Source organism: Entelurus aequoreus, linkage group LG10, assembly GCF_033978785.1.
Source record: "Entelurus aequoreus isolate RoL-2023_Sb linkage group LG10, RoL_Eaeq_v1.1, whole genome shotgun sequence".
In the NCBI taxonomy this organism is placed as follows: domain Eukaryota; kingdom Metazoa; phylum Chordata; class Actinopteri; order Syngnathiformes; family Syngnathidae; genus Entelurus; species Entelurus aequoreus.
Genome location: NC_084740.1, coordinates 36,585,762 through 36,596,776, shown reverse-complemented (window position 1 = coordinate 36,596,776; position 11,015 = coordinate 36,585,762). Strand labels below are relative to the sequence as shown.

Here is an 11,015-nt window from a genome sequence, read left to right as displayed (position 1 = left end):
AAATAGTTGTATTTGTAAATTGAGACAATGTTGATGTATAACGTTGGATCCACGCTGCTGGTTGGGAAATGACCAAATTTCAATGTGACATTGAATAGATGCAGTCAAAAAGCATGCTGATTCAAGACAAAATCATTCAATTATCGTTAAAATTGTCAAGTGGAAAAGTATTGGTAGCTGTATTGGTGACAAAAAAAAGTTGACAGGGTTAACCACTGGAGGGCAGCAAATAACTATTTTGGCTGATGAGACGCAAAGTAGAGAGAGTCAAATAGGACAAAATTAAATAAATACATCTTAAAATATTACTTAAATGTGTCATTGATTAAAATTGGATTTAAAGACAGAAATGTGTAATTGAATGTGTCATTAGTTTATGTAATGTAAAAGTACATGTATTCAATTCATTAGGCAAAACCAACTGCGGAGAAAGTTATAAAGTTAAAGTTAAAGTACCCATGATTGTCACACACACACTAGGTGTGGCGAAAGTATTCTCTGCATTTGACCCATCACCCTTGATCACCCCCTGGGAGGTGAGGGGAGCAGTGAGCAGCAGCGGTCGCTGCGCCCGGGAATCATTTTGGTGATTTAACCCCCAATTCCAACCCTTGATGCTGAGTGTCAAGCAGGGAGGTAAAGGAACTATCTTGTCTTCCTTCATACTCCCACTAAACGAGCCATTTGGGATTTGCCCCATTTGTGACGTTTTTCCAATGGGTGACATCGGCAGATATCCCCATATATGGTGGAGATTTACCCGAGAAGCTTTGCGCGGGTCCTCCATTGTAGTCCGACCATGTTGTCAATAAGTTCCTTCTAATTCTCTATCCTCTTGTTGTGGCTCGTACATGCACATGCATCCTCTGTTGTTGCCATTTCTAATACAAAGTAGCGTATAGTTCTGAATTACATCTGTCAGTAGACTCCATATGAAGTGCTAAAAACTTTAACATGGAGGACGAAGAGAAGACGCTGTCAAATGGAGGCACGTAAATAAGACCCTCCACAAAACGGCGCATCTTAAAGAGAAGTCAGAAAGCGGCTTTAAATCGGTCTATACAACATTAGGACCAAAGAACGACCATTACATATGATGTAGACCACAAGGAAGTGTTATAATGTGGAAAAAACAATTATATTGACCCTTTTAATTAATTACTGTATTTCACAAGTTAATAATTCATGATTTAATTATTTCATTAACCTGTGTGCCATGAACAGTGTTGGGCCGTCAGGGCCAGCAAGGCCTTCTCTGCTGGCCTAACATAACCAGAAATCATGATCATAATTACATATAAAAGTAATTTTTAATTTACTTTCCCTAAATATCTAAAAGTATTCATATTCTCTTCATGTCATATTATGCTCCTTCCAGTGCTGTTGTTTTTAGGTTAGAGTTTTTATCCAATCAGAATTCAGCTAGTTTATGTTGCCACGTTGTACGAAATCTGCCAAAATCAACAAGGCGGGCGTCCGTGCACTGTAAGTGAACGGGCACATACAGTTGATAGACAATTGCGATAGCCAATCAGATCACGAGTTGTTGTCAGTAAGGCCTTCTAGCTGGCCTCGAACGTGACATTGACGCGTCCTGTGACTGGATACTCACTGGGAGCAGAGCCACACCTGGGATTAATTTGAGAACACATACAGTTGATAGACAGTTGCGATTGCCAATCAGATTACAAGTTGTTGACAGTAGGCTAACTATGTTAACGAGATTGGGATTGGACACTCACTTGGAAGTCCCAAGTGAGTAGTATCCAATCACAAGTTGCGAAAACAGGAAGTGGCACCGGAGCCATACGAGCCATAGAAAGCCACAGAAAACTCACCGGTACAATAACCACTGAAGGCCTAGGTGAGAAACACACAGCCCGCCACTGGCCATGAATGTATTTTACCTGTAAAACTCACCCACCAAAGTAAGTGGACGGGGCTAAAAACAATCTAATCCAATCAATACTTTTCTCTGAAACCTGGAACTTTGGAAGTCTTTAAAAGCATGGCGGCTAAAGAGCATATACTGTTATACCCTTTTCAGACTCTGTGGAGTATAACGAGACCTGCTGACCCAGAGCATGTAGCAGTTAAAGTAGAGGAATTTATTCAAGTTATCGAGAGTTAGTCCCGCACTTTTAGACCAATATATCGACCAGTACTCCTCTGCTTGTCTGGACCAAGTTCCACAGACAAGTGTTAGGACTAAGTCTGACGGCGGAGTATGACATATCAAATAAATTAATGTGTGCTGCCACACGGGTTCATGAAATTAATTCCTAACTAATTCAATCATGAAATAATGAAATCAATAATCACATAGTGAAATTATTAAATTATTATATAATTTAATTTACCATTACATTAATTAATTACATTTAATAACAAATGTATGTATTTATTTGTAATTATAATTAATTACACATTTAAGTAATTATTTGAAGTTATTTATTTAATTTAGTCCCATTTGACCCTCAATAGTAAAAGCGATGGAGTCGTTTTGAGTGGTTTCCTGTGCAGACATTAATCTTTAACATCATCAGCAGACAGAAGTTTGTCATGTGAGAAAGTGCACTTTACACTGGGACAGTCAGGTGCACTCTCTGATGACCAGGACAGCTGCCACAGGTAAAAACAAATGATGTGATTATACACATCTTTTTTGTTTTATTTCACTTTCTCTGCCATGTGGTGTGCCATGCAAGTGTATGCTGGCATCACAAGTTTGTACGGTAGTTACACATGTCTAAGATCACTGTTTTTCACAGGGTTTCTGTTACTGCTGCGAATGCACACTAGATTTTATCAATCCAAAATATAAATAACCTTTTTCTTAATGCACAACTTTAAGTATTAATAACTAATTACGTAATGTTAAGAGGTTTTGGCTATTTCTTCACAACCAGCAGCATTGTTGCATTTTGCTCTCATTTAGCCAAGCAAGCTGCTGTCAGCTGACTTTTTATGTCTGCCTCAGGTTTGAAATGTTAACCCGCTGGTTAACTTTCATCGCTCTACTGGCTGCCTCAGTATACGCTGGTGTAGCAGCTGTTGGCCATGATGCCCTGACGGTGGTGCCCACCAGCAGGGTCGAAGGACAACCAGAGGTGCAAGTGACTGTCAAGTGTGGAGATGGAAAGAAGGCGGGTTAGTGACAAGTCAAATGTCCACTCACCCGAGCTGAAGAGGAACATGACATACTTGTTGTTGGTCACATCAGCCAGCTGATTAAGGGGTCACCTGTCAATCACACACACCTTGTAAATACATCCATTAATTCAATTTATGTTTCGCAAACATATATTTCACTGATGACTGTATAGCTACTTCTCTCTGGCTCTCAACAATGGCGGACGCTTTCCTTCCCTCTTCTTATCACTCCTGCTTTTGCTTCTTTGTCTCGCCTTGTCCTGTCCTAACTTTCTTGGAGCCTCTTTTTGCCCTGCTCTCCAATGCGCTGTCCCGAATTTGCATGTCGCAATACTGTATGTGTATATGTTGCTTGAGTTTTTTTTTTCTGGTCTCAAACTGGGCCCCTAGCCCCAGTAGGAGCTAAGTTTGGGAGTTGCGTTTTTCTCCTTCCTCCTCCACCATGTTTACCTTTCCTTCCTAACCTTTGGTGGCGACCCATTAGTCTTCCTGTTCTGTCTCCACCTGTATACTGTATGTCTGTTCTTGGACAGGTTGTACTAAAACACATTTCGTTGTACGTTTTCAGTGCAATGACAATAAGGTTCCAACTCATGTATAGATTATTGTGAACAAGTGTACTAGGAAGGGTTTTAGGAACTTGCCTGTCAGAGTTCCGGCTTCGCTACGCCGATAAAAGGCAGAGCGTGGTGACTCAACCTAACTCTGGCAACTTCCGGTTTAAACCACGGCTTGAGTGGAGCGCTTGGGATGCCAAAACCTCTGAGCTTTGACACACTTTCAGCTATCTTTGACGCAAATTCAAGGAAGGTTTGGTGGACATGCATGGGGAGATGTCGAACAATTGACACTGGCCAAGGAGTGTTTTACTGTGCACCACTTTAACCTGTCACTGTTTTTTATCTCACTATTTTAACTGTTATACGGTATTTATTATACATCAAATGTTTTACAAACCCTTTTTAACTTTTAATTCAATTACTGGGTTTGTGCAGAATCCGGTACTGTTATTTTAAGGATTGGTTTTATTCATTGTGTGATTTTTAGTGTGGGAACATTTGTGTTTTTATTCTATTTAAGTCCTTTATAATAGTTCTGGTTTGAATTCAGAGCTACGGTTAAATGATTGCCTTTGAGTTTTCTGTGTGAGATAAATGTACCAAACAAAAGTTCAGCGTCCTCTAGTTTATTCTGGCATGCTGTTTTAGCTGTATTATAGTTTTAGCTGCCACTTAGAACTACCACACATGTGTGTGTGCTCCTCTTTCACCAGCAGGTGTGGTGGCCTACTGGCACACCCCCTTTGGACACCTCCAAACGCCTGGCTTCCACGCCAGACTGGACCCGGTTTACATGCACCATGATGGCAGCCTTGTGGTCACCAAGCTGAGCAGCCTCCACGAGGGCTTGTATTACTGCCTCTTGCGGCACGATGGGGGATCCACACTGTTCCCCTATCAGCTTTGCAAACGGCCAGAAGACGTTGGACAAGAACATTTCAGGTTCAGGAGGGAGCTTGGTTCTGTTGCAGAGGAGCAGGAAAATGTTTCTGACCGGCTCTTGGCAGGAGCTGTGGCAGCCTCAGTGCTACTCACGTTTGTGTTTGGCTTCAGTGCAGGAGCTCTGAGCAGGAGAAATGTTCTCAGGTAAATAAATCTTCGGAGACAGCAGAAAGTTTTAAAATAAACAGATTAAAAAATCCCAGAAAAATCTTTTAAAAAAATGAAATTTGTAACTTTGTTCCTGCAGGTGTTGGACGGGGCTCACTAAGATCTTACCTGCCTCATCTCCACGGCAACAGCGTGACCTGTCAGATGCTGACATCACCATGGCGACGCTCTCATCCATGCACAACAAGATGGAGCAGGTGACGGACGACGAGACCACAAGCAGCTTGGGTTCGAACCCGCCTGCCAAACCTCAGAGAAGCTTCCGGGAAAGACGAGAGGCGCAGGCCTACTGGGAAGCATGTGACCGCGTGGAGGGCAGGAGCATAGAAGAGGCGAGAGGAAGGCTGGAGGAATGTGATGGAAAGGTCAGAGAAGTCAGACCATCAGGACAAGACAAGGATGAGGAGGGGATGAGTAGGAAAGAAGAGGAAGACGGAGAGGTGGGAGGTTTTGATGGGAGGATAGAGGACGACCACACAGGAGAAAAGAATGATGACGGTGAAAATGAGAGGAAAGAGGATGATGAAAAAGACAATGACGAAGATGAAAAAGAGAATGAAGTAGATGAAAAAGAGAATGAAGTAAATGAAAAAGACAATGAAGTAAATGAGAAAAATAAAAAAGAGAAAGTCAAAAAAGAGAATGAGGTAGATGAAAAAGAGAATGAGGCAGATGAAAAAGAGAATGAAGTAGATGAAAAAGACAACGAGGAAGATGAGAAAGAGAAGAATGAGGTAGATGAGAAAGAGAAAAATGAGGTAGATGAGAAAGAGAAGAATAAGGTAGATGAGAAAGAGAAGAATAAGGTAGATGAGAAATTGAAGATTGAGGTAGATGAGAAAGAGAAGAATGAGTTAGATGAGAAAGAGAAAAATGAGGTAGATGAGAAAGAGAAGAATAAGGTAGATGAGAAAGAGAAGAATAAGGTAGATGAGAAATTGAAGATTGAGGTAGATGAGAAAGAGAAGAATGAGGTAGATGAGAAAGAGAAGAATAAGGTAGATGAGAAAGAGAAGAATGAGGTAGATGAGAAAGAGAAAAATGAGGTAGATGAGAAAGAGAAGAATAAGGTAGATGAGAAAGAGAAGAATAAGGTAGATGAGAAAGAGAAGATTGAGGTAGATGAGAAAGAGAAGATTGAGGTAGATGAGAAAGAGAAAAATGAGGTAGATGAGAAAAAGAATAAGGTAGATGAGAAAGAGAAGATTGACGTAGATGTAAAAAAGAATAAGGAAGATGAGAAAGGAGAGAAGAGTAATGATGAAGATGGAGGGGCAGACGTGAGCAGTGAAAGTTTGTCTTCACAAACAGACGGTGATGATGATGGAGGCGAAGATAAAAAAGAGGAACTTTCTTCCTCTCAAGTCTCGCCGTCTCGTTCGAGTCGCGTCATCCGTCTCTATCAGTACGACGAAGATGGCCGCCGATACGGCCACCTCCCCGACCCGGGCCCAGAGGAGCCGGGCCCCGCCCCCAAACTCAAGCAGCGCTCCGCGTCTTTGACACGCCTCAACGCCATCATGGCCGCCGCCTCAGCTGGACCACTAGACACGCCCCCGAGGGGGCAGGAGGGGTCAGCGAGGACGGAGACGACACACTTTGGAATGGACATTTAAACTGCCCAAGCATCTCGTCATCATCAGGTTCACTTATTTGCAGATGAGTGGTAAACAAACTAAAAGTTTATTTTTAAGCTTTTGTGCATGAAAACACTTGGTGAAAGACCCTTATAATAATTGTAATTTTACATAAATAAAGGCAAGGCACTATTTCTATCATATGTATTAACCTGTGTGTGTGTGTGTGTGTCTGATTACACCCCCTGGTACATGGACGAGTGGCAGTGAAAGAGCATGTGTTAATGTCAACAGGGCGGGTGGGGGCGGTTGAGGAAGAAGGAGTGAAACGCTATTTTAACGCACACACCCCCTACACACACACACCTTCACATGAGCAGAAAGTGGACCTCCTCTGAGGATAATTGGATGCCAGCTGTGGAGGCAGCGGCAGGAAGACAAGGGCTATGTATGGAGATCACACACAGGCCCAAATGAAGAGGTGGAGGACATGAAGGACAGAAGACAACAACTTGACAGGCTGGAAATGAAGGTCTCACCTGTTTCCTTCAACTTGCCTACTAAAGTTGGATTAAAAGGTTCTTCTTCCAGCATCATCATCTTCATCCACTGAGCCGCACATCTGTGGTGAGACTCAAGCTGGGTTAAAAAGTAATGTATCATACTGGGAGCTGTTTCTAATATATGGTGGTCTAACATTAGAAATATCAAAATTAGGGCTGTCAAAATTAACACATTAATGAAGATTAAGTTGTCATCTTTATAAATTGAATTTTAAAAAAAACATCTGTAGCGCAGAATGGCTAATGTCCCCAGTGTGTCAAAGTTGTTAGTGTCTCGCATGTGCAAATATAAAGTATTATGTACACTCTGCATGAAGGAGTTCTCTTTTCACCGTAACATTTCTATCTAAAGAAAGGATGAAAAGTTCCACATGCATTAATGTTTAAAAAAACAGTTATTTTCTTTTAATGATGTTAATGTGAGGCTCCAGCCACCCCCGAGACCCAGAGAGGGACAAATGGTATGAAATGGATGGGTGGAAGGATGTTAATGTGTTTAATAGTGCACATATATTCACTAATTTCTTGACTGTGCTCATGCAAAATTAAACTTTAAAAAAATTTAAAACAGATATTTAAACGTGTTATTCGGAATTAATCCATAGCAACTCTGTGATTACTCTGATTAAGTGTTAAATGTTACTCAGCTCTAACTAAAACATCATATTTTGATCTTTATTGCATCTCATTAGATAGTGTACCTAATGAAGTGGTCATGTCTTGGAGTTGTTGCTGTGACGTTGACAAAGGCCGTGTGTGAAAAGTCCTTGACCTTGCATTTGTGCCACCCCAAAAAGTCTCCCACAATCCATTGCAGTTGGCCTGCATGCGCCATTAGGAGGTCAGACTGAGCTTCTCAGTGGGGGGTGATGGAGACCCCCTCCGGCTGACCGGATCAGGTTTAGTGCAGTCAGTCCAACATCCGCTGGTTCTGGTGAGGCGACAAGACAATGTTCATGACTACGTTGTCATGGTGATGAGCCTTCGTGCATGCTAGCTGATGCTAACAGCAACAAGCTAATGATGTCACTGAATGTATTTGTCTTTATGTTGGGCCCCCACCTTCCTGTTGAGTGTGATGGAATTTCAGACGGCGTCCAATCAGACGCTCAGCTGAACACGAACAAAGACAAGGACAACAAAGACCCAACCTGGTCCAAGTATTAGAAACAGCTCTTAGAATGATGCAGAACAAGCACCATAATACAATATGGTTAAACAAATACCTTTCTGTCAATCCGAAGGCAAGGTGGTCATTTTTGTTGATTACTGGAACAGTGAATTATGTACCTGATAAAGTGTCCAGTGTGTGTATTTTGTGTGTGCGCACACCTGTGTTTCAGCCTGCAAAGAGAGGCTCAAACAAAAAGTTATAATTGGGTTGCCACAAAGTCGAAAGGATTAAAATGAAGGCTCATAATAGATGCATCAATTATTCACACGCACGCACGCGCACACAAACACCCGGACACGCACTCACCTGTGTCCCAGCTGAATAATTGATGAAGAATAGACACCACAATACAAAGAACAAACAGACAGTAATAAGGCTCATTAAGGCTGAGCTCGTGTGACATCCATACAAGATGAAAAAAAACATTCTTAAGTGCCATACGAGTGTAAAAAGAAGAGAAGATTTGAAGAGAACTTTGCGAACAAGCAAGGCTTTTTAAATGTGAGCCTGAAAGAAGCCAAGTTAATCCTTAGATCTGGGATGTCCAAACTTTTTGACTTAGGGGCTGCATTGGGCTAAAACATTTGGCTGGGGGCCATACGTGTGCACATATAATATTAATATAATGGATATATCATCAAAAATTAATGTGAAAGTTTGACTCCTACCTTGTTTACTTCCGTGATGACCTGCTCGAAGTTTTGTAATCAATCAATAATATCAAGTAGCTAAAATGGGCCAAACATGGATAAGTGTTGAGAGAGTGTTTTTTTCCCCATCATGCATTGTAATGGATTTAAATGGGTGTAATTTTGAAAAAAAAATTCAGGCGCTTTAATGTTTTTTTTAGTATTCACAAAGTTCAGTGAGCAGGTTGTGTTGACTTGTGTTGGTTGCCTTTTTTTTTGTGCCACAACTAGCGAAGGTTGTTTAGATTGGGTCATACAAGTGAATGCTGTGCTGTATTAGCTTCAAAGTATAATTCATGGTCAATGACCTGATTTACCCACGTCATCCACAAAATGGTAGCAAATTTTTCAACAATCGCAGTGTCAGATATTCAAAATCAATTTAAAAACACCCCACAGATTACATTTCTTATTCAACTCATGCCATCTCGTGGGCCAAACTGAGGACGCTGGCAGGCCGCACTTGGCACGCGGGTCGTAGTTTTGACACCCCTGCCTTAGATGCTTGCTGAACTGAGCTCTCCTGACAAGCACGTAGGTCTTGTCAATGACGTAGGTTTGAGTGTTAGAAGCCTATTTTTCCCCAAAATGTTCTGTCAAATTTAGAATTTTTGATCACTGTGGGTATGAATACTTACCACAACACAATTCATCCTCTGATCATATTACAGAAAAGAGCAGTGTGGATCATTCACAACGTTGGTTATTTAGAACATACTCATAATCTGTTTATGCAATCAAAGTTGCTCAAATTTGATGACCTTGTTAAATATAATACATTAATAATCTTATATAAAGCATTTAACAAATTATTGCCGCCTAATCTACAATGTTTTTTTATAAGACGAGTGCAGGCTCATAACTTGAGAGGCTTTGGATATTTCTTATTGCCGAGAGCTCAAACCACTCGTAAACGTTTTTGTGTGTCTGTATGCGGAGTAAAACTATGGAACAAACTGGACTTACAACACAAGCAATGCCAAACTATTAATCGATTTAAACTATTATACAAAAATGGGGTCTGGTTCAAATATAGAGATGAGGCTCTTTAATTTGACCTGCTGTTGTACTCTGTCTCAAAGTGTTAACATGTGCTCAATGTTTCCTTACCATTATTGCTATGTTGTCTATTACCATTATTGCTATGTTGTCTATTACCATTGTTGGTATATTCATTATTCCTACATCGTTGATACAAATTATTGTTACAGTGTGATAATTATTGTTACCTGTGGTAATGCCACTATGATACGACATCTGGATTATAATCCTTGAACAAAGTAAAAGTGAAACTCATGTGAATAATCACTGAATGGAGAACTGGGGGTGGGATTAAATAAATTATCTTCTTCCCACTCCCTTTCAGGCAAAACTGGACAATTATGCATTACATACTATACATGACCTTTTGCACTATATTAATTTATATTATTATGTGTTGTCAACTTTGTACTTTTTTTATGTCATTGCCTGAAATAAATAAATAAACGAAAAATGAATGAAATGTTGTTTTTCATGAAACTATAAGAACGCCCTCACATGTTCTCCGTCTCTCTTCCAGGACCAAAGGCACACTGCTGATGTCCTCACTGGGAGAACAACCACAACCATGGTCATTCTACAGCAGGTTAACACACACACACACACACACACACACACACACACACACACACACTTTTAATTGCTATGCTGTATCTGCAGTTAACTAGTCGGCCATTTTTGTTTACCAAATTTACAAATACACAATTTATTTAAGGGTTGTGCTTGTATCAAATATCAATTTACGTGGGCTTAAAAATATTTAATGGAGAGCTTAACATTTAAATGTTCCATAGTGTGGGTTGATTGTGTGTGTTTTGTTGCACTAATTAGTGAGCAGACACTCATTAAGGTGCACTGAAACATCTTTGTGCTTCCACTGTGTGTGTACGTGTGTGTGTACGTGTGTGTGTGTGTGTGTGTCTGTGTGTGTGCGTGTGCATGTCGGCCTTTTTAAGACTCAGTGAATGCGTTGTTGACCTCGTCAGTCTTTCTGACACGCTAATTTGCTCAGACAGCAGCCGCCTTTGATGGGGTCGGAATAAGGGGGGCATAGAGTGAGCCAATAAAATGAGGCAGCACTGACACACACACACACACACACACACACACACACACACACACACACACACACACACACACACACACAC

General features: G+C 40.9%; 2 protein-coding genes and 1 long non-coding RNA gene across 6 annotated transcripts in view; 2 read left to right on the top strand and 1 right to left on the bottom strand.

Annotated features, from left to right (window-relative positions):
• The first annotated feature begins 2,987 nt into the window (after positions 1-2,987).
• Positions 2,988-6,439, top strand: LOC133659145 (cilia- and flagella-associated protein 251-like). Its single transcript, XM_062061880.1, has 3 exons — positions 2,988-3,150; positions 4,430-4,799; positions 4,903-6,439. The coding sequence occupies exons 1-3, from the start codon at positions 2,988-2,990 to the stop codon at positions 6,437-6,439; spliced, it is 2,070 nt and encodes a 689-aa protein (XP_061917864.1).
• A 415-nt stretch (positions 6,440-6,854) lies between these two features.
• The window catches only part of myo7aa (myosin VIIAa), a 28,405-nt gene continuing 24,244 nt past the window's right edge, over positions 6,855-11,015 (top strand). For all 4 annotated transcript variants that reach the window (XM_062060680.1, XM_062060678.1, XM_062060679.1 and 1 more), the window contains exons 1-2: positions 6,855-7,027; positions 10,388-10,453. In XM_062060680.1, coding sequence (XP_061916664.1) covers positions 10,436-10,453 — 18 coding nt within the window. In that variant the 5' untranslated portion in view covers positions 6,855-7,027; positions 10,388-10,435. The remainder of the gene's footprint in view (positions 7,028-10,387; positions 10,454-11,015) is intronic.
• Positions 7,507-10,477, bottom strand: LOC133658533 (uncharacterized). The gene is made up of 3 exons (XR_009827485.1): positions 8,190-10,477; positions 8,026-8,114; positions 7,507-7,894 (listed from the first exon to the last, which is right to left on the bottom strand). It is a non-coding gene; the product is annotated as an uncharacterized LOC133658533 (long non-coding RNA).